At 41.0% G+C, this 24,705-nt stretch overlaps 2 protein-coding genes across 9 annotated transcripts in view; one reads left to right on the plus strand and one right to left on the minus strand.

Annotated features, from left to right (window-relative positions):
- eps15l1a (epidermal growth factor receptor pathway substrate 15-like 1a) overlaps nucleotides 1–8,672 on the plus strand; it is a 30,516-nt gene extending 21,844 nt beyond the window's left edge. For 3 of the 7 annotated variants that reach the window (XM_046303959.1, XM_046303968.1, XM_046303987.1), the window contains 2 exons: nucleotides 3,708–3,916; nucleotides 8,461–8,672. In XM_046303959.1, the coding sequence (XP_046159915.1) occupies nucleotides 3,708–3,916; nucleotides 8,461–8,607 (356 nt within the window). In that variant the 3' untranslated portion in view covers nucleotides 8,608–8,672. Of the gene's footprint in view, nucleotides 1–3,707; nucleotides 3,917–7,980; nucleotides 7,998–8,460 lie in introns of all 7 variants that reach the window. The other 4 variants (XM_046303996.1, XM_046303977.1, XM_046304005.1 and 1 more) reach the window with 4 other exon arrangements.
- Nucleotides 8,673–19,600: 10,928 nt separating this feature from the next.
- On the minus strand, nucleotides 19,601–23,503 carry klf2a (Kruppel-like factor 2a). 2 transcript variants are annotated; one of them, XM_046304032.1, is made up of 3 exons: nucleotides 23,068–23,503; nucleotides 20,649–21,579; nucleotides 19,601–20,526 (listed from the first exon to the last, which is right to left on the minus strand). In XM_046304032.1, exons 2-3 carry the CDS (start codon nucleotides 21,562–21,564, stop codon nucleotides 20,351–20,353), a joined length of 1,092 nt encoding a protein of 363 aa, XP_046159988.1. In that variant the 5' UTR covers nucleotides 21,565–21,579; nucleotides 23,068–23,503; the 3' UTR covers nucleotides 19,601–20,350. The 2 variants fall into 2 exon arrangements, with proteins under 2 accessions (XP_046159988.1, XP_046159981.1); XM_046304025.1 differs by lacking the exon at nucleotides 23,068–23,503 and adding an exon at nucleotides 21,863–22,243.
- Nucleotides 23,504–24,705: the final 1,202 nt, after the last annotated feature.

Below are 24,705 nucleotides of genomic sequence, written 5' to 3' on the forward strand. Positions count from 1 at the left end.
ATAGTGAAACACAGCTTAGCTTTTTGTTAATAATCACCCTGTCATCTCAGATTTTGAAATTATGCTTTACAGCCAAAGCAAGACAAGCGTTTGTGTAAGTTTATCGATAGCCTTGCATAGCATTATGTCCAGCTAGCAGCAGGAAGCTTGGTCACGAAAATCTATCAAATTATTTGTTTACCTTTGATGAGCTTCGGATGTTTTTACTCACAAGACTCCCAGTTAGACAGCAAATGTTCCTTTTGTTCCATAAAGATAAGTTTTATACCCAAAATACCTCCGTTTGTTGGTCACGTTATGTTGAGAAATCCACCGGAAATAGCGGTCACGACAACGCCGAAACAAATTCCAAATGATATCCATAATATCGACAGAAACATGGCAAACGTTTTTTATAATCAATCCTCAAGGTGTTTTTCAAATATCTATTCGATAATATATCAACCGGGACAATTGGCTTTTCAGTAGGAGCGAAAGGAAAAATGACTACCTTTGTCTTTTACGCAATAATCACTCTGAGAGCCCTCAGCTTGCCACTTACGCAATGTAGTCGTTTACGCTCATTCTTCAACATAAAGGCGTGAAACTACGTCAAAATGCTGTAGACACCTTAGGGAATACGTAGAAAAGGAATCTGGTTGATATCCCTTTCAATGGCCAATAGGGGTGCATAGGAATACAATGGTTTCAAAATAAAAGGCACTTCCTGATTGGATTTTCCTCAGGGTTTCGCCTGCAATATCAGTTCTGTTATACTCACAGACAATATTTTGACAGTTTTGGAAACTTTAGAGTGTTTTCTACCCTAAGCTGTCAATTATATGCATATTCTAGCATCTGGTTCTGAAAAATAGGTGGTTCCTTTTTTTGTAACAGTATTGTTATTGGAATTTCACAATTTTCACCCATATTAAGAGATACAACAACAGAGACAAAGCACACCAAAAAACACATGCACACATGCATATACACATATATATGCGTACACACATACATACATACAAACCATCCACACCCATACATACGTAAACCATTTTTCTCTTCCCGCTCGGTGCTTCTAATAGGCGGTTTAATTTGGGAACGTTATTTTTCCAAAAATAAAAATAGTGCCCCCTAGTTTCAAGATTATTAATGGTCTTTCTCATCTCATTGTAAGTGTTGCCCTCTTTTGCTTGGATCTTCTAGTGACATACTCAGAATAAGCTTGTGAGGATGAATGGCGTGGCTCATCACATATCTTCTGACTGTTAGAGCCTAGTTGACTAGAAGGAGTTGTAAGGGCCCTGAATACCCACTAGGCACACGCTGGTTGAATCAACGTTGTTTCCATGTCATTTCAACAAAATTACCTGGAACCAATGTGGAATAGACGTTGAATTGACGTCTGTGCCCGTAGGTAACACTCAGCTGGTGTCGCCTCCTCTCTTACCTCCGCATGAGTAGAGTAGAGTATGCTAGTCAGTAGTCATAGATCAAACAGCGATGGTCAATGCAGCTTAGAAAACATGATAGGATCTTCATGAGAACAGATAAGAAGAGTTGATCATCTCATTCTCCTTTTTAAGATCGAATAAACAGATCAGTTTTGCAAAGAGATGAGTCCAGTTGACTATGCAGCAGCTCTGCTCAACTTAGTAGCAATGTAGCTAGGCCTAATATGCATTTTTAGCCAGAACGTTAGTTAGTAAAAGTGTTATGTCACCATTTAAGCCTCCCAAAGGAAGTTGAATGGACCAGGGTATTCAGGATTTCACCACTTACTATTATTAAAGTGGTCCCCCCTCATGGTAAACCATATCTTCAATATGCAATGTAATTATTACAAAGTAGAACTTAGATGCATATGAGTGGTTTATGTGCTGAATTACATGCATGAAATTAAATTAAAATTAAGAAATGAATTGTAACTAAAAATCCCCTATCTTTAGAATCCTTACTTGACATTATTATTTGATGCCAAGCTGCAGGGAGAACACAGAGCATCAGGTCTCACAGGAGATGATGAGTAAGAACAACAATGTTCTCAACCCCACCCTTCCCCACTTCCTCTCTTTCCACCCTGTGTGTGTGTGTGTGTGTGTGTGTGTGTGTGTGTGTGTGTGTGTGTGTGTGTGTGTGTGTGTGTGTGTGTGTGTGTGTGTGTGTGTGTGTGTGTGTGTGTGTGTGTGTGTGTGTGTGTGTGTGTGTGTGTGTGTGTGTGTGTGTGTGTGTGTGCGTGTGTGCGCACACTCGGGTGAGAAGTGTGGCTTTTTGGCGACCTCTTGCCCGACTCGGGTCACACTCTGTGCCCTGGCCAATAAACACCTTTCACACCTGGTTTTATAGAACCATGGAAATTAAATAATATGGGTAGAGAAGAATCTGCAACATACAGTAGATAAGTGAAAGGTCACTAGCGTAGTGTGGTAGTTTGATGCTGATATCTTAATGTTTCTAGGTGGTTTCTGAAGTCATTACATAGCAATACTTTAGATTTTTACGAGATACAGTCCATGTGATTTATGTTATGAGAATCATGTCAGAACCTTTGTTTGTGGGGTTCTGAGTTGTGCCTTGTGCATTACATTGATAGGTAGCACTAATGATGTGCTGGTATTTTGGAACAGGGTGGAGCTGATGGTATGTGGTAAAGACTATGTTCCATTACGCGAAAGAGAAACTGAATGCCTGGCTGTTCAGTGGGGCTGTGAACTGCTAACCTTGACAAGCCGGGTATAAATAACAGTTTGATTGGAAATGTGGTCAACACCTTCAGAAGCAACAACAACCAGCACTATGTTCCCATGGCCCACTGACTGTGCCAGCCGAGGTTGGCCTACAGAGAAACATCACTACCATGTTAACATGAGCCTATTTTAGAGTAGTTTCGGTTCTTTGTGAAATGATTTATATATTTATATGTGGAAATAAAGGTATGAGGATACAATACCTTGGCATAAATAAGACCAGGAGTTTTTCCTCACATTACCAGGAATAATTTTGGTCCCTACACTTTTAGAAAAAACCTGCTATCTAGAACCTAAAGGTTATTTGACTGTCCCCAAAGGAGAACCCTTACTGGTTCCAGGTAGAACCCTTTTGGGTTCCATATAAAACGCTTTCCACAGAGGGTTCTACATGGAACCCAAAAGGGTTCTACTTGGAACCAAAAAAGGTTCTGCCTGGAACCAAAAAGGGTTCTCCTTTGGGGACAGCCAAATAACCCTTGGTTGGCCTTGGAGTGGCATCACCCACCGAGGAGAGATCTGATGAACTTGTGAACTGAATCCTCTGTTGGTTATGTGGGCAGAAACTCTACCCATCTGCTCGCCATAAAACCCAGCATAAAAGAGGAAACTGCTCTCGCCGTGTATTTTGGTACTGGGTTCATGCAATATACTATATGGCCCATCTAATTTAATGTGTTTAATTCATAGCATGCTGGCATATTGTTTCATTACAATTTTGTGTGTATGCGATGGTGTTGTTTGTCTACTCTCTCTATTTCGCTTAAGTTGAGCTGCGTGTGGCTTTTGGTGCAGACAGTGATAAAGAAAAACTTCACATTTCTGTGGTAAAAGTTATAAAACCATCACTTAATACCTCAAGTTGTCCCCGTAACCACATATTTAATCTTTGAGACATCAGTGTAAGATTTATAGTTCAAATGGGAGTACACCATATCTGTTGGGGAAATGACTGTGTCCTTACTGTCTCAATGTCTTCAGGTAAAAGCAGCCCTGTCAACTTGCCTGGAGGAGCGGGTGACTTGGCCAAGCCCTGCGACCCCTTCCAGCCGTTCGGCAGTGACGCCATCGACCCATTTCAGAGTAAAAAGGGGGTCGGAGACCCCTTTAGTGGCAAAGACCCTTTTGCTCCTTCTGCCTCAAGTAAAGCCTCTAAAGACTCTTCCTTGGGTTTTGCAGACTTCAGTTCTGTAAGTTGAGCTCAGTGATACTCTCTCTCTGTCCAGACCAGTCTTTATATACCTAGCCACTACCTCGCTACTTCTAGCTCCCACAACGTTTAACTGAAGGATCTAGAGAAGAGCAAACGACAAGGCTCAGCCTGTCTATCTATCTATTCTGCTGCATCTCATCCTGGCCTCCCCTTCACTGTGCAGATGTCTCTGTTTGTGAATAACCTACCTTCACTCCACACAAAGACCAGAGCCAGACATCTGTCCAATCAGACCCATGGCATATTAACCACCATGTAACAGGCTAACTGTTCAGACCTATGGCATAATCCATAGCAATAACTACTGTTCATGATCACTGATCATCTGAGAGTGCGTTCCAACCCTACCTCATATCTAAGATGATGACACTAGCTGTTTCCTGTTGAAGAAGGCTCACTTTTCTGTACTGTGTTCTGATTCTGGGGGGGGATTTCTCTCAACACATGCATTGTAGTTGGTTGCACACCACCTACAATGCATTTGATGTGATGACACTAGCTGTTTCCTGTTGAAGAAGGCTCAATTTTCTGTACTGTGTTCTGATTCTGGGGGGGGATTTCTCTCAACACATGCATTGTAGTTGGTTGCACACCACCTACAATGCATTTGATGTGATGACACTAGCTGTTTCCTGTTGAAGAAGGCTCACTTTTCTGTACTGTGTTCTGATTCTGGGGGGGGATTTCTCTCAACACATGCATTGTTGTTGGTTGCACACCACCTACAATGCATTTGATGTTGTGCAGTAAAGCACAGGAGCTGCATTGAAGAAGTGATACCCAGTACTCATGCAGGCAAGGGTGTCAGCCATTTTTGTGGTTTGATGTGTACGCTGCGATCGGAACATTTAAACAAATACAAATATATTTTGTTTGCTGCTAGTTAGCATGCTATAGCGCAGGGGTATTCAACTCTTGTCCTATGAGATCCGGAGCCTGCTGGTTTTCTGTTCTACCTGATAAATAATTACACCCTGATTAGAGGGGAACAATTTTTAAAAACGCAGTTGAACTGGCTTTGAGGTCCAGAGTTGAGTTTGAGGGCTAAAACAAGCGCAATTGGAAAGTATTATATCTCTGGCAATCCTATCTGGCAGTTCAATAAGTGGATTCTGGCAGAATGTGAATTATTATTCAACCAGCCAATGGTTGCTTTAAAATCAGTGTTGTGCTATGGCCTGGGCTGTCTGTGAGTACAGTTACATTCACACTATTATTATTGTGGATAGTCATATTAATATAATACTTTAAAACGTTTGCATGCTTTGCAAGAAGAACAATTTCCCTAATAATCCTGTTTCCATGAACACATCTGAAATCAGGCTACCTGATGGGACTTAAATAAATACAGATAATTGGCAATCACAATAAATGTTCTACCACAGTGACCATGTTATTTTTGCAAAGCCTATTTGACTCTGAGTTCGGACATATAAAGTTTATATGTGAAAACGACACTACATGGACAAAAGTAGTGTCTCGTCAAACATCTCATTCTAAAATCATGGGCATTAATATGGAGTTGGTCCCCGCTTTGCTGCTATAACAGCCTCCACTCTTCTAGGACGGTTTTCCACTAGATGTTGGAACATTGCTGCTATAACAGCCTTCACTCTTCTAGGAAGGTTTTCCACTAGATGTTGGAACATTGCTGCTATAACAGCCTCCACTCTTCTAGGAAGTTTTTCCACTAGATGTTGGAACATTGCTGCGGGGACTTTCTTCTATTCAGCCACGAGAGAATTAGTGAGGTCAGGCACTGATGTTGGGCGATCAGGCCTGGCTCGCAGTTGGCATTCCAATTCATCACAAAGGTGTTTGATGGGATTGAGTCAAGTTCTTCCACACCATTTCTGTATGGACCTTGCTTTCTGCACGGGTGCATTGTCATGCTGAAACAAGAAAGGACCTTCATCAAACTGTTGCCACAAAGTTGGAAGCACAGAATCGTCTAGAATCTAATCGTATACTGTAGCGTTAAGATTTCCCTTCACTGGAACTAAGGAGCCTGAACCTCCTCCACCAAACTTTACAGTTGGCACTATGCATTGGGGCAGGTAGCTTTCTCCTTCCAGATGGTGAAACGTGATTCATCACTCCAGAGAATGCGTTTCCACTGCTCCAGAATCCAATGGCGAGGAGCTTTACACCACTACAGCCAAAGCTTGGCATTGCACATTATGATCTTAGGCTTGTGTGCGGCTGCTTGGCCATGGAAAACCATTTCATTAAGCTCCTGACTAAGAGTTCTTGTGCTGACATTGCTTCCAGAGAATGTTTTGAACTCGGTAGAGAGTGTTGCAACCGAGAACAGATTATTTTTACACACTTCAGCAGTCCCGTTCTGTGAGCTTATGTTTGACCTACCACTTCGCGGCTGAGCTGTTTTTTTGCTCCTAAACATTTCCGCTTCACAATAAAAGCATTTACAGTTGACCGGGGCAGCTCTAGCAGGGCAGAAATTTAACAAACTGACTTGTTGGAAAGGTGGCATCCTATGACGGTGCTACATTGAAAGTCACTGAGCTCTACAGTAAGGTTATTCTACTGCCAATGTTTGTCTATGGAGATTGCATAGCTGTCTGCTAGATTTTATACACCTGTCAACAACGAGTGTGGCTGAAATAGCCAAATCCACTCATTTGAGGTGGTGTCCACATACATTTGGCCATGTAGTGTGTTTCTAAGATGCATAATTCAGTTTTTTGAACTCACTCGCAGATAAGAGGGAGGCTTGCACTAGGTGTTATAATCGGCGTATGCTTACTTCGTTTTTTTATTTTTTTATTTTACGCCAATTAAGTTAACCAGAGTAAAGTGTTTACATGACTATTACCATACTCGGCCTACTACCATAATCAGTTTAATCTAAAATGATTAGTGTGCATGTAAATGTACTCAGTGAAGCCATAATCCAGCATACTCATATTTGAATACTTAGCTCCAATCATCAGCAGTCAGTCAATCAGCCACTCAGTCAGCCAGTCAGTCAATCAGTCACTTATTAAGTCATTCAGTCAGTAAGTCAGTCCCTTATTAAGTCATTCAGTGAGTAAGTCAGTGAGTCAGTGTGTGCCCTAATGCCAGGCTAGGCCAGAGAGGGAAGCCAATCCGGTGTGGTTTAGTGACTGACAGGTCCAGGTCACTGGTCTGGCTGTGGGATCTGTTGACATGGGAAGCAGCAGTATCACTACTCAGCTCTCAGTCCTGAGTTCTTACCCAGCATGTCTATGGTGTGTATCAGTGATGTGAGTCCTACTAGTATGTAGATGCCGTATCAGTTTTGTCTTTTCTTGAGGCTTAGTTTGCTCAGCCTGGTTAGTGTTGGTCTGCTGCATGACATTGGTAGCATAGATCTTACTTTACCATCTCTGACTTGTGCCAAATTACTCCCAAAGTAACCAAAACATTTTGAACAGAATCAGCTGCCTGGATTTGATTGAAACTAAAGAGGCATGGTGTTCCACAATAAAGATATTATCTAGAAAAATACCATATCATATTATAATACAATAATAATATATAATCATATATTAACTTGGCCCCTGAATTGAATGATGAATCATTTGAAACAAATGTAATGTATCTATTAAACGCCTCAATGGATTCTGTTCCATACTTATTTTGGTGAGTCAGAATTGAAGGCGCTCATTTGAGTCTGACATCTGAATCAGATCTAAGGTTGGTAAAGCAGTGTCTCCTGATATGTGTGTTTTGGTATGCATGGGAGAGTTCCTAGCTCGACTTTGCTGTGATCCTTACACAGGCTAGATCTCATACTATCACTTTAACAGATTAGGAAAATGTCACTTTCTTCCTTTCCATTTTCTCCCTGCATGTCACTGTTGCATGATATCTTAAATATGCTTTTAGTTGCTTGTTCATTGTCACTTGGGACCAAACTGAAATGTCCTCCATGTTGCTTTGTCATAGTTAGTTGTATCTTGTGGTGTTTCGAAGTGTGCTCGGTGTAAAATGGATGGTGATGTGCGATTGGTGAATTATTTCTTTGGTGTTTTATCATTCATTTTTCTCTCGCAGGACCAGAAAAGGTTAAGGTAAGAATGTTTGAACATGCGGTCAAATTGAATAGTGGCTTGTTTTGTGTTTTGGTCTCATACTTTAGGCTCTGAGCACAACCACTTAGGTTAAACAATAAGAAGCACCTTTCCTCCAACAGCAGAACACACTTGAATTGAATATTAAAGTAAGGATAGGGATAGGTCAGTTAGTGTGTGTCTAGTGGTGTGTATATTTTGTGTGTGTGCTGATGTGTGTTAATATGTGTGTATACGTTGTATAGTTATAAGAGCAGATTAGATGGTGACTATGAAATCTACAGTCATGTACAGTATATCCTCTTACTGTAGCAGGCAAACATGGAAGTTTACCCTTTATATACAGTGTAAGGTTCACTAAAATGCAATAATCTGTCAAGACACCTTCTAATGTATGTGTTTTGTATATGGTGTGAGGGATGAATCATTTGTATGTTAAATGCCTCTCTCCTGTTCTCTCTAGTTTGGAAATGAGGCTCAGCAACTGGAGTGGGCGAAGAGAGAGAGTGAGCGAGCGGAACGGGAGCGGCTGAAGAGGCTCCGGCAGCAGGAGCAAGAGGACTTAGAGCTGGCCATCGCTCTCAGCAAGGCCGAGATGTCCCACGGGTGACCTGGACTGGACTGGACACCCACACACACACACACACACACACACACACACACACACACACACACACACACACACACACACACACACACACACACACACACATCCCACTGCACAAAAACTGGTTGAATCAACGTTGTTTCCACATCATTTCAACAAAAAATAAATACATGTGATGACATTGAATTAACGTTGAAAACTCATTGGATTTGTAAAAAGTCAGCAACATAAGGGTATTTAGTATTTTTTTCAACTAACCTTTAACCTAAATCCAATCCAATGACATATTTTTTGTTGATTTCATGTTGAGTTCACGTTAGTTGACAACTTGAAGAAATGTAAATCAAAACTAGACGTTGAACTGAATTCTGTGCCCAGTGGGATGCCCACGCACATAGAGATACAGACACAGACACATATAGACAAACACACACATAGAGATACAGACACATATAGACAAACACACAGATAGACATACTCTTACTAGCATTACTCGTGCACATACACATGCGTGTACGACTCACACACCATACCCCATCACACTGTGAAGGACCTGGAGCTGGCCATTTCTCTCAGGGCCGATGTGCCCAACACATGTCCGCTTCCTTAACCACACACACAGACACACACCACCGCCACAACACACATACACACGCCATCTGATACGCACACACAGAAACACACACCTCACCACACAATCTCTGGATGGACAAACTCTCAAAGCAAAAAAAAATACAAAACAGAACTTTTGGGGTTATACTGGGCCCTGTGGAAACCGGTGGTGTGGTGGTGTAGTGGAGGGGAAACGCAAGTAAATGCAGTTTACCAACCTTTTAAATTTTTTTTGTGACAGTTAATCCACCTTTTGCGGACAAATGCATTACTTTTTTCACCACGACCGGTGATCAGAGTTTACCAACCTATTTTTTTACCACTACATCACTGGTGGAAATGGAACTGGATTTGACTTTACGGTGGTAGGTTGGAGTTGGAGTGGGAGATTGAAGCCAACAATCACAATCTCTCTTACTGTTTTTAATTGATAGGTGGGGAGGGGAAAAGATGATGACCCGTGGTTTTAGAATTAACTGATGCACTGTTTAAATGCACTATAGAGGCTGGCTCAACATGAAAGATGTAAAGATGAACATAATATGTGTTGGTTTGGTGAATGAGCATTAATCGCAGCTGGAGCTCTGACAGATGTGAAGAAGGGAATACCTAAAGGTTATGCTGGAATGCTTATTAAGATTGAGACATTATTTTAGTATTGGTTTATTATGTGAATGTGGCAAGCCAGTGGCAGGGTTCTTCTTTGACTGGCTACTGTAAGTGTTGTGTGAGAGAGAGGTCTGTTTGGACCAGAACAAACTGTACAGATATATTTTCTTTCTCTTTGAGTGTGAGATAGTAGATGCATTGTTTTGACTATAATTCAGTGCTTCTTCAGCGAACATAGGAAGAAGGAATGGGTACTTAGCTGTGCCTCCTCTGAAAGTTCAAGTAAGTTCACAAAGCTGTGATGTATATCAAACAACAACCAAAAAAGGCGAGATGAGGGAAATTATTTCAAGTTTTATTCTAGAGTTTTTTTTATAATATTTTTTTTCACTATGTGATGTGTTATTTTATTATTTTATGTATTATTTGTTAAAAGACAGAAACATTTTGTTTATTACGATTCTAGTTGAAAAAAAGCTGCCAAAAATTACAAACCTACAAGCACAAGCTGCAGAGGTTAAAGAAAGTTAGAAATGGCCTGTGGTTTTCTTCAGCTAACCATCAATAATATGCAAATTCATTAGGTCACATGAGTTTCACAGCTATAACTGGAATATTCCGCTGTTTACGGTACAGTGTGTCATAGTTTGATGTTACAACTTGGGCTCAACCACTTTTATTTATAGCTGCTTTGTCTTTTACTTGAAACTCCTTGCTGATGGTACTGCCTGCTTAGCACATTACACCTGTGGGTTTTACTTCACTTTCACCTTAATTAAGCTTTGAATTGAACTGAATAGAGATGATGATAATAGCAGCTGAGGTCCTAACCATATGAAAAGGACACTTACATTAATTGCCCCTGTGTTCTGTCTTTTCCTGTTGTACTGAACTGTATGTGTCCTACATTGACTTTTATAAGCTTCCATGTAATGTCATTATTGTCACCTTCTATTGTACTAGTCTGAGTGAAAAGACCTCACCTAACTATATGGGATGTTGTGAAAATGCATTATGAAAGTTACATCCCCTTTGGGTTGGGAAAGGACATGATTTAAGTTACAATTCAGTGGTATGGGCCATTAAAGCTGCCACAAGGTTGAAATAGAAACCATCTCTCAACATGTATTTGTTAATGTTTACATATCAAACTTCTTTGCTCTAGTGGTTAAAACAGTGTAATTATATTATATGTGAAAAACCTGTTCTGGTACAGATCTGACCTTTAACTGTGCTGCTGTATATAGCTGACTCACTGGGCAAAAAGTGGTTGAATCAATGTTTTTTCCACGTTGAATCAATGTTGTTTCCATTTTAACAAAAAAAATGTATGTGATGACATTGAGTCAACGTAGAAAAAAGTAATCAATGTGAGGGAATTTGGTCTTTTGGGTTAGGGATAGGGTAACCTAATGAAGCAGGGGTAAATGAAACGCCTGAAACAAGATGCACTGGTCTTGACGAGAAGAAAGAAAACTGTTGGGGGAGGTTCTCTTCTGCACTGTTCAACCAATCCAGTAAATGTGGAGGAAGAGTTAAGGGTACCCATAACCCTAACTTTTAACGTAAATCGAATGACATGTGGAGTTTTTGTTGTTGAATTCATGTTAGTTGACAACTCAACCAAATGTAAATCAAAACTAGATGTTGAACTGATGTCTGTGCACAGTGGGGAGGTAACCTGTGGTCGTCTGCATTTGACCCTTGACCTTTTTGGCCCTACCTGTGGTGTTTTAATTACAGGTCAGACTCTCGAAGCTTTGGATGCCAACACTCCCGCCCTTACCCAGCATGCTATATGTCAGAACCCCTGTAGTGTACCTTCAGGTTAGGGGAAATCCACAGTGAGGGTGTCAGCTCTCTGTTCATTGGTCATTTCATGGCCCTTTTTGTATGTCTTGAAAATACATCCATAATTTCTTACTCCATTCTTTGAAGTTAGCCTAGCAGTTAAGAGCATTGGGCCAGTAACTGAAAGGTTGCTGGTTCAAATCCCTGAGCCGGCAAGGTGGAAACAAATCTGTCATTATGCCCTTAAGTAAGATAGTTAACCCCCAACAACAACTGCTCCCCGGGCGCCGATGATGTCAATTAAGGCGGCACCTCTCTGATTCAGAGGGGTTGGGTTAAATGCGGATGACACATTTAGCTTGAAATCAGTCAGTTGTGCAACTGAATAGGTCTTCCCTTGATCTGACACTGTTGGATTGGTGAAAGAAAGGGTTCCATTATGTATCCCAATCACCCAACCAATCATGTCAGATTAGGGAGGCAGGATGGAAGGATGCATTTTGAGAGTATTGAAATAGGGCCCAACACTACCTAGTGTTCTCTACATACTTACCACTCATGCTGTATTTTGTCTTTGATACCTACATCGTGCAATAGATTTTATTTAGTATTTTTCTCGTTGTTCGTGTGCTGAAAACACCTGTGAATCCCATTGGACTTTTAATATGTCTATGCTTTTAATACGAGTGCCCTCTGCCCCAACTTGGCTGAGTTTGATCATACATTCAGAGGTACATGCAGAGGCCTAATACAAGCCTAAACAGATTGTAGAGATTGTAGAGGACTTATCTTTTGTTTTTCTGACAACTGATCTGTCTTCTGAAGCTCGATGCATTCCTTTTTCTTTTGGTCTGCCTTTAATTGTCTTTCCGCTGTAGATGAGAAGAAATAATCAAAGCTGTCTTAAACGGTATATTATGTCTGTTATATTCGTCCCATAAGAAGTGAAAAAATGTACAACTTAAAACATTTTGAGGATATATGACTATACACTAAGAGTAAAAAAAAATGCTTGGATTTATTTTAAATGTTAATCCTATGTACATGGTCATTGTTTACTAGAATAAACATTTCATTTAAATAAATAGGTCTCATGTTTTTTTGTGGTGTTTTTTTATTTAATTGATTTTCCTTTTGCATGTGCACTGAGTACAGTTGTGGCCAAAAGTTTTGAGAATGACACAAATATACATTTTCACAAAGTCTGCTGCCTCAGTTTTTATGATGGCAATTTGCATATATTCCAGAATGTTATGAAAAGTTATTAGATGAATTGCAATTAATTGCAAAGTCTCTCTTTGCCATGCAAATGAACTGAATCCCAAAAAAACATTTCACTGCATTTCAGCCATGCCACAAATGGACCAGCTGACATCATGTCAGTGATTCAATCGTTAACACAGGTGTGAGTGTTGACGAGGACCAGGCTGGAGATCACTCTGTCATGCGGATTGAGTTCGAATAACAGACTGGAAGCTTCAAAAGGAGGGTGGTGCTTGGAATCATTGTTCTTCCTCTGTCAAGCATGGTTACCTGCAAGGAAACATGTGCCGTCATCATTGCTTTGCACAAAAAGGGCTTCACAGGCAAGGATTTTGCTGCCAGTAAGATTGCACCTAAATCAACCATTTATCGGATCATCAAGCACTTCAAGGAGAGCGGTTTAATTGTTGTGAAGAAGGCTTCAGGGCGCCCAAGAAAGTCCAGCAAGCGCCAGGACCGTCTCCGAAAGTTGATTCAACTGCAGGATCGGGGCACCACCAGAACAGAGCTTGCTCAGGAATAGCAGCAGGCAGGAGTGAGTGCATCTGCACGCACAGTGAGGCAAAGACTTTTGGAGGATGGCCTGGTGTCAAGAAGGGCAGCAAAGAAGCCACTTCTCTCCAGACAAAACATCAGGGACAGACTAATATTCTGCAAAAGGTACAGGGATTGGACTGCTGAGGACTGGGGTAAAGTAATTATCGCTGATGAATCCCCTTTCCGATTGTTTGGGACATCTGGAAAAAAGCTGCTCAGCTATGGAAACTAATTTCATGAAGCTCCTGACGAACAGCTCTTGTGCTGACGTTGCTTCCAGTTTTGAACTCGGTAGTGAGTGTTGCTTTGCGCTTCAGCACTCAGCGGTCCCTCCAACAGTCTTGAAGGAGTTCCCACATATGCTGAGTACTTGGTGGCTGCTTTTCCTTCACTCTGCGGTCCAACTCGTCCCAAACTATCTCAATTGGGTTGAGGTCTGGTGATTGTGGAGGTTGGTTATCTGATGCAGCACTCCATTACTCTCCTTCTTGGTCAAATAGCCCTTACACAGCCTGAAGGTATGTTTTGGGTCATTGTCCTGTTGAAAATCACTGACAGTGTCCAGCAAAGCACCCCCAAGTGTCTTGTGAGACTCGGATGATCGAGATGATCTCCGCATGTGTGGTTCCCACCGTGAAGCATGGAGGAGGTGGTGTGATGGTGTGGGGGTGCTTTGCTGGACACTGTCAGTGATTTATTTAGAATTAAAGGCACACTTAACCAGCATGGCTACCACAGCATTCTATAGCGATACGCCATCCCATCTGGTTTGCACCTGTTTTTCAACAGGACAATGACTCGGATGATCGAGATGATGTCCGCATGTGGTTCCCACTGTGAAGCATGAGTCTAAATCTCAAATTTAGACTCATCATACCAAAGGACAGATTTTCACCGGTCCATTGCTTGTGTTCTTGGCCCAAGCAAGTCTCTTCTTATTGGTGTCTTTAGTAGTGGTTTCGTTGCAGCAATTCTACCATGAAGGCCTGATTCACTCAGTCTCTGAATAGTTGATGTTAAGATGTGTCTGTTGCTTGAACTCTGTGAAGCATTTGTTTGGGGTGCAATTTCTGAGGCTGGTAACTCCTCTACAGCAGAGGTAACACAGGGTCTTCCTTTCCTGTGGCGGTCCTCACGAAAGCCAGTTTCATCATAGCGCTTGATGGGTTTTGCGACTGCACTTGAAGAAACTTCTTGAAATTTTCCGTATTGACCGACCTTCATGTCTTAAAGTAATTATTGACTGTCGTTTCTTTTTGCTTATTTGAGCTGTTCTTACCATAATATGGACTTGATATTTTACCAAATAGGGCTATCTTCTGTATATACCCCTACCTTGTCACAACACAACTGGCTCAAATAGGCTCAAATGCATTACAAAGGAAATAAATTCCACAAATTAATATTTAACAAGGCACACCTGTTAATTGAAATGCATTCCAGGTGACTACCTCCTGCAGCTGGTTGAGAGAATGCTAAGAGTGTGCAGAGCAGTCATCAAGGAAAAGGGTGGATACTTTGAAGAATCTGAAATACAAAATTTCTTTTTTATATGAACCAGCCAAAGATTCATAGACTTAATTTACCCCCCATGGGTGTTGGTTCATACTTCTTCACCTTTTGAATTAAAACTCCCTCAAATGAGTAAATACTGTAGATCTAAACCTCTAGACAAGATGCTCATTGATGGTCCCCCAAATGAGTAAATACTGTAGATCTAAACCTCTAGACAAGATGCTCATTGATGGTCCCCCAAATGCCAGACCTGCCAAAAAGCAACACCAGGCAATAAAATGGGCTGTGAATTACAGCCGTCTATATTTCAAGGATACAGCTGCACGTGTGAAAATAATTCTGTGCCAACAGACCACACATTTCTGGACATATTACTTGAAACCCAAGCAAGTCCTGTGTTTGGAATGTTAACAGTCTCCGTATGAAATAACAGGAAATTCCTAGGTAAGTTTGTATTTACCTTATACTAATGGAAGTACGGAAATTAAATGCTGTTTGCCTTTAAGGATGAAAATGGGACATGGAGACGTATTAAAGATATGCTCGTCTCACAAATTGCCCCTCCAATATTTGTATCTATATTTGTGCATTCTTTTTGGGGTATTTACTAGTGTTGTCTTTTACTTTTTCAATGAGTGACTGAATTGACATGTTTTCAAACAAGAACATGACATGTTAAGAGCAGAAAGGTTGCACATGTTGTCACTAGCAGCATATTTCAGCACGTGTTTTCACTAGGACAATTGTGCTACCCCCTCTTTAAAGAGAATTTCTGGAAATAATGAGATATCCCTTGCCAGCTGTGGAGGGTCTCCAATGCTAGTTTAATGATTCATGATGTTGTAGAATGCTTACACTCCACATGTGCACACACACACACCCTTATAGGGGAGTTGGGGGTCCATAGTTGTCAGAGGTATCTGTAAGGGGATCTCCCGTATGCCTTCTCCCTGTTGGGGCCGATACATGGAGACCCCAACTCTCTGACAGCTAGCTGGGGGCCATTATGTTTTTTAGCCTTAGTTCCAAGAGCTAGAATTTAATTGAACCTTTATTTAACTAGGCAAGTCTGTTAAGAACAATGACGGCCTAGGGACAGTGGGTTAACTGCCTTGTTCAGGGGTAAAATGACAGATTTTTACCTTGTCAGCTCAGGGATTCAATCTAGCAACCTTTCGGTTACTGGCCCAACACTCTAACCACTAGGCTACCTGCCACCCCAATGCTAGAAAAGCCTAGGAAAACAGTTAAGAGAACCCCCTCTCCTTTAACCAATCTGCCATAGTTAATAAATAATCTGCCCTGGACCTGAGGAGTAGCAGACCCAGTCCCGTTGGCCCAGTCTATTTAATCAGCTGTTGGTGAGGGAAGGAGTGGGGCTTGCTGCTCTAGAGCAGGGCTGCCTGGCCTGGCTGACCCATGAATGTTGTGGTACAGACCAGGGGAAAGTGTTCATGTTTTCCAATAGGACTGACTGTCAGGGGAGGAATGCTGACTAAAACAGTCCAGATGGACCCTCTCTGGTACTCTGTCACTCCATATAATTCACCATTAGTCTGATGCTTATCTTTGAGAAATATATCTTGTGGTATGCACTGAAGCAGTACTAGGGCTACATACAGCTGGGGAGGGGAGATGGTTTTTGTATCGTAAATATACAACGAAGTTGATGTTGGTATGGAAGTGTTTTTCCCGAAATGAACCGAGACATGAACACATTTATCAATGAACAAAAATATGCTGTATATATCAAGTGCCTTAGAAATTGAGTTGTGTATTTCCGGCCTCAAGTGCATAGTGGTGACTGTGCTCACCATGTGTCTGTTGGCAAAGGACCCCACTCTTTCACTCCATACAGTATCATTCTACATAGGACTGTATTTAGCCAGTACCAATGTTAATCCATGTTGTTCATCCATAGACCAGATGAGTATCTTCCACTGAGGAGCTTCCAAACAGCTCCAGTAGATGGTGTACTCATCCTTTGACATTCCCACTTTTCCCACACATGGTAATTGGCTTCTGGCTGCCGTGAAGTCTAGGAGATCAACTCTTTCCTGGTATAATCGATGTTATACATTTGACTCAGACAGGATCTTCGTATGAGATGTTGGGGCTTTACATTGAATATGGAGGCCAGGCTTGTTGTGTCTCTCAAAGTCTTGGTGAATATCCTGTTGAGCGTTATTACTGGAAACTGAAATTTGGGCATTTGTGTGTGTTCTGTTGCCCATTGTGGGCCTACTGTGATATGTATCTCCACAAACACACACACACACACACACACACACACACACACACACACACACACACACACACACACACACACACACACACACACACACACACACACACACACACACACACACACACACACACACACACACACACACACACACACACACACACACACACACTGAACTGCCCTTGATTTTCAGCAGTTAATACTCTTTCACCTCTTTCAGAGATTTCATATAAAGCTCAAACATACGTATCTAGCTTGTACTGTAGAGCTTTAAAAAGCTCTCTTCTCCATGTTCTCTCTACGGACATACATCTTTATTGCCTTTTTATGTAACCGTCCTTGTAGAATTGTTTAAAATTATGCTGTTGTTTTTGAAGATACTCTGTGTAAAGTATTTCTGCTTGATAAGGACAGTTTCTCTGACCTGATGCTCACTTCAGACTAAAGTATATCTAATATGAAAGAGATGTGAATAGGCCTAGATACATTTGCATAAAATATGGTAACTTTAAGAGATATCTGCTTATATCATGTTGACATTAGTCCCCAAACTATGATAATAACCTCCTGTGACCTTTAAGAACAGTCCTTGCAACTGGATTTACTGCTTTTATACACCCTCTTAATTCACAAATAAAGTAGGTAGAGCAGAATTTGGTTGTCTTGGCTCTGTTAATGGTATTTTGGATCTCTGTCATGGAGTTTCAGGTGCGCCATGGCAAAGAGCCAGCAAATGCTGTGTGTTATGATTATGAATGGTTTCATACTAGGAAATACAGATCATCTTCGGTTGAAACGGGAACAGAGTAACTTGAGGGTTATCATTCAGATTCAGAGATTATTCTGAATTGCTGTGCTGTATATGTGAGGAGGTATAAATGTAAACATTTAGTAAAGCCTGTAATTTAAGACTTCTAAAGGGGAAACCGGATAGCAATGAATGCATGCGGAAAACATGCTATCTGTTTTGTTTATAGATAGACAGGCATGGCTGACCGAATGGATAAACCATATGATATTACCTCTGAGCCCTAACTCATGGTTCAATCTTCCCACACTCTCTTCCAGAAGTTATTATTACACGAAGAGCAAAAAGTGAAATGAGAATGTTCCATTTTTCACTTGAGTATATGGGCTATTCATAGAGGCATTCTTATTTCCTCTTTTCTCTAAACTGGCAGGGGCAACCAGAAGATGATGCGGTCCCTAAAAAGTTATAACACTTTAAGAAAAGGGTTCTCTTTTATGCTTCCCCATAGAGCCAATGTGAAGAAATTGTTGTGGACTTTCAGAGTTCACAAAGGTGGACCCTTTCTCCTCTCTTGCTCGCTCTCTCGCTCAGTTTTTACACATACAGTAGCCAAAGTACATAATTAGGCCCATAACACAGGGAATTCTCTCTCTCGTTCTCTATTTCTCCCACTCTCTGTCTGTTTTTACACATACAGTAGCCAAAGTACATAATTAGGCCCATAACACAGTGAATTCTCTCTCTCTCTCTCTCTCTCTCTCTCTCTCTCTCTCTCTCTCTCTCTCTCTCTCTCTGCCTGTTTTTACACATACAGTAGTCAAATGACATAATTCGGCCCCTAACACAGTGAATAGGAGTTTATTCTGAAGGCAACTACACCTAACTTTATTGTGCAGGGATGCTGTCATGTGACCCAGATACACAGGCTGAAGGCCCCTGATTAAGAGATGGATCATGGGTAAAATTTTGGTTTTCTGAGCCTCTTCTTTTAACATATTTCTCCTTCCACAGTGGAGGTGCTTTGTTGTTGGGTAGCATACCAACCTAAAAATGCACTTTTAAGAATATGCAACCATGTTTAAGTGATAGCTGTTTAATACTGCTTCATGCTTTATGAACATTGAAGTAACAAGACAATAAGACATAACTCCAGGGGACTACTGGAAGTGAAAGCTTTGATTTGACAGAATACATTCATTGTGAGACTCAAATTCAGGCTACCAGATGTGTAACCTTTGTGTCACTCTCTCTTATCATCCCCACTGAACTTTCCATCCTGTCCCATTGGGTCTTGTCATTTAGGCAGCGACCAGGATTCCTCTCTCTTTCAGTGCGGTGTGCCCCTGTGCCCAGACCCAGAGAGGGGACATCTATATTGAATCTCTATAATTATGTAAATGTAATGTTTGTATTTATAGGCTGCATGAGCCGCAAGACTCTGGCAGTGGCCCTGTGACAGCTGGAAAACCCTGCACTCAGAAATCATATTATAAACTGCTCAGGCCTGAACTGGTGCTGTAGGATAGCTGGCTCATGGTTCATGTAAAGATATGGATGTATTGTTGAGGAGTTTATGACTGGTGTGATGTTACAGTATGGTGTGATAATGATACACAGATGTCAGGGCTGCTCCATTTTCCAAAGCCACAAGGATTTTTACTCAAAGTGAAGAATTATGTTGTTCAATTGGTTTAATATGTACATTAAAATAAACTATTTACATTATATAAAATATATTTACATGGCAATAATACATTTACTCAGAAAACCAAAAAGAACATTAAGTCACAAAACTTTTAGCCCTTTGTCATGTTGAGTTGGTTACTCTTATTTCCATACTTTTAAAGACCCTGACATTAAATGTTATTCAACTGGTAAATGCACACAGAACATTCAATTCAAGCCTCTGAAGACTGAAAGGCAGTTTTAGATCAAAACATTGTCTTAAAGCTTATTTCATGTGCTGTTTACAGTTATAACACATAGATAAACGTTGATTTTTTGCCAGTAAAAAATATGGCACTCGTAGGATGCATATAATAGAAGGCACTATCTTGAATATCAAAACACATCATATTAAACAATGTTATTGTAAGATTCCAGTTGTGTCAGGGTGTACTTAGAGCCAACCTGATATGTTGACTTGAATTCACAAATGCCAACTCTGTGTGTAATGCACTTTTTAAAGCCTTTTACAAAATATGATTCCATAAAAAATAACAAAGTAGTACCAGCTACATATTTTTAAAATAGTATTTGTATATAGAATTCCTATGACGATGTTTTATTTTCATATGATGTTTTCCTATTCATCAAAAAACGTTAAATAAACAAACAAAAATACAAAATACATATTGTTGGAGATATCTTTCTTGATGTCGTTCTTGGTTCATTTGGCAAAGTTCTCAATCGTATGTGATTTCTCACATGTGTCGCTTCATGTGCAGCGCGAGGTGGTCGGACCTGGAGAAGGCGCGCTCGCACAGGTGGCACTGGAACGGCCTGTGTCCAGTATGCTTACGGAAATGGCGCGTCAGCTCGTCAGAGCGGGCGAACTTCCAGCCACAACCCTCCCAACTGCAATGGTATGGTTTCTCTCCTGTTGAACGACAAAGGGGAAAATACCATGGGTATACTGACAGAAAATACAGTCATTTGCAACATATAGCCAAATGTTTCTAGTTTCCAAAAAGCACAAAGACATTGAGGAATGTTCCTTACCTGTGTGCGTTCTGTGGTGCGCTTTCAAGTGCGAGCTCTTGGTGTAGGTTTTCGCGCATCCAGCGAAAGTGCAGGTGTGACTCGCTGTGCGCTTCCTTGGCCAGGAACGCCGCCCCCTTTTTGGCTTTGAGTCCATCATCTCCAATGGAGAGGACGGTGGAGTGAGCAGCGCTCTCTGATTGGTGTGCTGTATACCCATTCCGTCTTCGTACATCCCGAACTGGTGTGCGCTCTGGTACGAGAGCTGCATCTGTGGGGGCGGGTGAGAGTGAGGGTAGCACGCTGCGGAGCGGTAGCTCTGCGGGAAAGTCAGGGAGTGGCACATCTGGGTCTGACACTCGGAGCTCATCAGGTCGTTTGGGCTGAGAGGTGGTGTCATGTTCCCCGCAGATTGCGGAGAGTTGGCTAGTCTCGGATGCTCGAAGGACATCATGCACGAAACGTTCCCCTCCTGTTTGATTTTTGGGCAGCTCTGAGGTACCATTTCCATAACTGGTCGGTAACTGTCCATGGATTGCTCGACCTTAATGTTGTCTGGAAAGTCCTGATTTGGGAAAGCAGACGAACTGACTAGAAATCTCCCATGGACGCTGTTGCCAGAGGGTTGGTGGCAGAAGCTGCTGTCAAGCTCATTGCGCAGGAGCTCAGCCATCAGGCTGTTGTACGGCGGAGGTGGAATGTTTATCTCGGGCACCGTGTAGGTAGACTGCATCACGGAGTGATACATGTTGTTCTGCTCTGCTAGCCTGTACTCTCCCTCTGTCCCGGAGGATGGAGTGTTGCTGTCTGTGCCAGTGGAGTTAGAGAGAATAAACTCCAGATCCAGGAATTTATCTAGCTCCTCTTCGTCTTTTATGCCCATGCAGATGTCCATGCCCTCAGCCACGGCACAGCTGGAATGAACCGACCTGTCCATCTCGCCCTTCCACCTCTGCAATAGTACAATATGCCATTAGTGAAAAGACATGTAAAAAAAAATCTCTGTACAAAAAAAAATGGAACATTCATATTTGTTACATAAAAAAACTGTAAAAGCAATATGTAACCAAGTAATAAGTTAGAAGCCCAACTGATACAACATATGGGTTCACTCTACATCTGGACTGAAATGCTATTGCTTTATTCTAACTACACCAAATATATACTAGATTCATATATCAACTACAGGTAAAACAACCTCAAAAATCTCTAAATACATAAACCAGTATACTTACATATTCCCAGCATTTTTCCTTTTGATTCGCAAATGTGGCGATGGATGGTAAAATGGTCCCGGTTAAGGACATTTCCATACGTTGTAATGACAAAATAAATTCGTTTTTTTTTCTTGAACAAAAAACGTTCTTTCTGTCTATGAATATCAGCAAAAGCGATGTAGAGTCCACGCGAGAAACTAGTTGTAGTAGTAAATCACTATATCTCCTCACTTGAAATAGTGTTTCAGTGTCATGTGCAAGTTTGATTGGTAGGAGTTCCTATATACCTTATAAATATTGTAGCTGAAAAGCTGGACCTATTGTACGAAGCGGAGGAAACAGGCACCTATATTAAGCCAGTGCGCCTTGCAGTCTCTTTGCTTTCCCTCATGCGCTCGTGCGAGCTTTAAAGTCTTAAAGCCACATATACACACGCCCCTTCCTGCATAGAAACGAGTTTAACAAGTATAACACGTAATGACGCGCTAGGCAAAGACCGCCCCTTGCAGAACTTCATCTAGTAAGCAATTAACAAATTATGGCAAATAAAATAAAATATTATGCGCCGAATACAACAGGTGAAATGCTTACTTACGAGCCCTTAACCAACAATGTCGAGTTAGAAAAAAACGTTTAAAAAATGCTATATAAACTCAAGGGAAAAAAGTAACACAATAAAATAAGAATAACGGGGCTATATACAAGGGGTACCGATACCGAGAGAATGTGCAGGGGTACGGGTTAGTCGAGGTAATTGAGATAATATCTACATGTAGGTAGGTGTAAAGTGACTATGCATAGGTAATAATCAGAGTAGCATACGATATATGAAATGTAAATGCATGTGTCACGAATAGGGTAAGGTAACCAAAATATGAACACTAGAGAAAAAGTTACCCATTTGGATAGAATATTATTAAGCACAGCTTTTCTTTCAAAATAGGCTAACATTAGGAAATTCATATTAAATACATTATCATTCAACCCAATATAAATAACAAACACAAAAACCGACACTCATGTTTTGTCTCCAAACACATATGAAAGACATGTCCAAGGTGCATATGCTTGGATGTTCTCCGAGCAGCATATTTAGGACAACACGTGAGGTAAGGCCGACACTGCATTTGATTCCATAAAGTCACATTTAAAGTATATATTTAAAAAATATATATAAAAAAATAACCACATATTCGTTTTTCTCATAGGCCTATATATAATACCTTTAATTTGGCAGATCAGTCGGCTTCCCATCACCTGATCAACTCCTCCGTCTTCTCAGGTCATTTGCCAATCATTATCAGCCTGTGATAAACCCAGTTACCCAACGCAACAGGCTTTTCGAAACGGCGCAGCCACCAGGCGCCATGTAGGCCTTCATCAGAAACGTTTCACCTCTTCAAACGCTCCCGTAAACACGCGCTAACAAAGCATTTAACCTCTATGAAGCCCCATTCATGTGCAAATAATGAGGCTGAATGAGCGGCTGCTGAGCCTGGTTTGTCCAGCGACGTATTCACATTGGTATCGGGTTTCTTGCGCCAGTTTCACAAAACAGTCTTCAGCTAAATGCAGATAATTGTTTTGTTACCTATATTGTAACATCCATATCCATGCAGGTGTACCAGGATGATACCTTTCCTTTCTCACAATTGGGCGGAAGTGTTTTTGGTTCTATGTCAACTGTGTGCATGTGTGAGTACTATTCTCACGTTCTATCTGTTCTTCTGTTTACAGTGAATAGTTGGGGAAGGTCAGTAAATGAATACCTTATCATCATTCTTACATAATCCACATCCTTCTAAACCTAAGCCATAAACGCCATGTAATGAGTAATCTGAGTTTCCCTAATCATCCAACCAAATATGGTCCTTCCGATGCCGTAAGTCTACAAGTAACCACTGCCATTTAAAGTTTTATTTGCCTGTTTATCTTGTAGGACTCATTTAAAATGCCAAAGTGCTCCTGCTAATGTCGGTTCCTTTGTGCCATTACATTTTGGCTTAACTGATTGGCAATTCAGAGTTTGGTTTTGGCCAATTACTTTATTCTTATTTATACAAGATTTCCCAGCAAACCAGTTACCAAAACATGGTAACTGCTTCTGATCCTCAATTTTAAACACCAATAGTCAACCATGCATGAACACCCTTGTAAAGTCTTTCAACAAATGAGAGACATAAAGAACATATAGAAAGGATCTGATTGTGGCACGAAGGAGCAGCGGTTACACTTCTATTATATAAATTATATTGTGAACAACAACCATACAAATAAAGAAACATGGGTGTGGCTTTAGTCTGTACTTTACAGTGTGTTCTTTCCTCAGGCCATGGGCCATATTATTTGACCTGAGGAAAGAACATGTTGTATGGTACAGATTATCATTGCATTTGGCGAGGATGATGTGGTTTGCATACGGCTGTAGGTACATGTGTGACATTCCAACATCATTACTAAGAATGTCATACATATTGTATCACTCTATTAGGTGTCGCAACAATGTTTTAGAATGGACTGGAGTAAACAAACAAGTATTTGCTTTCTTTATTTGTACCTTTATTTGTACCTACCTAATACATAGTTTTTTTCCTAGACAGCAATTCATAGTTGTGGTTTATTGAGCTTTTGCTAGATTCTAGAAACATTGTTCTGCTCATCTTGAGGTTTGTAGGATATTTCTAAAGGTTCCCAGTAAACCTGCACCTTTAGACACATCTACTTCTCTCTACACTTCCAGTCCTCACCACATTTAGTGGGAGTGCGTTGATGAACAGTCTTCACTTTTTCCTTGCACAGTCCTCACATTGTTCTGCCTCAAAATTACATCTCAAAAGGTGATACATTTAATTTAATTCCTA

The sequence above is a fragment of the Oncorhynchus gorbuscha genome, linkage group LG02 (assembly GCF_021184085.1).
Source record: "Oncorhynchus gorbuscha isolate QuinsamMale2020 ecotype Even-year linkage group LG02, OgorEven_v1.0, whole genome shotgun sequence".
NCBI classification, from domain to species: domain Eukaryota; kingdom Metazoa; phylum Chordata; class Actinopteri; order Salmoniformes; family Salmonidae; genus Oncorhynchus; species Oncorhynchus gorbuscha.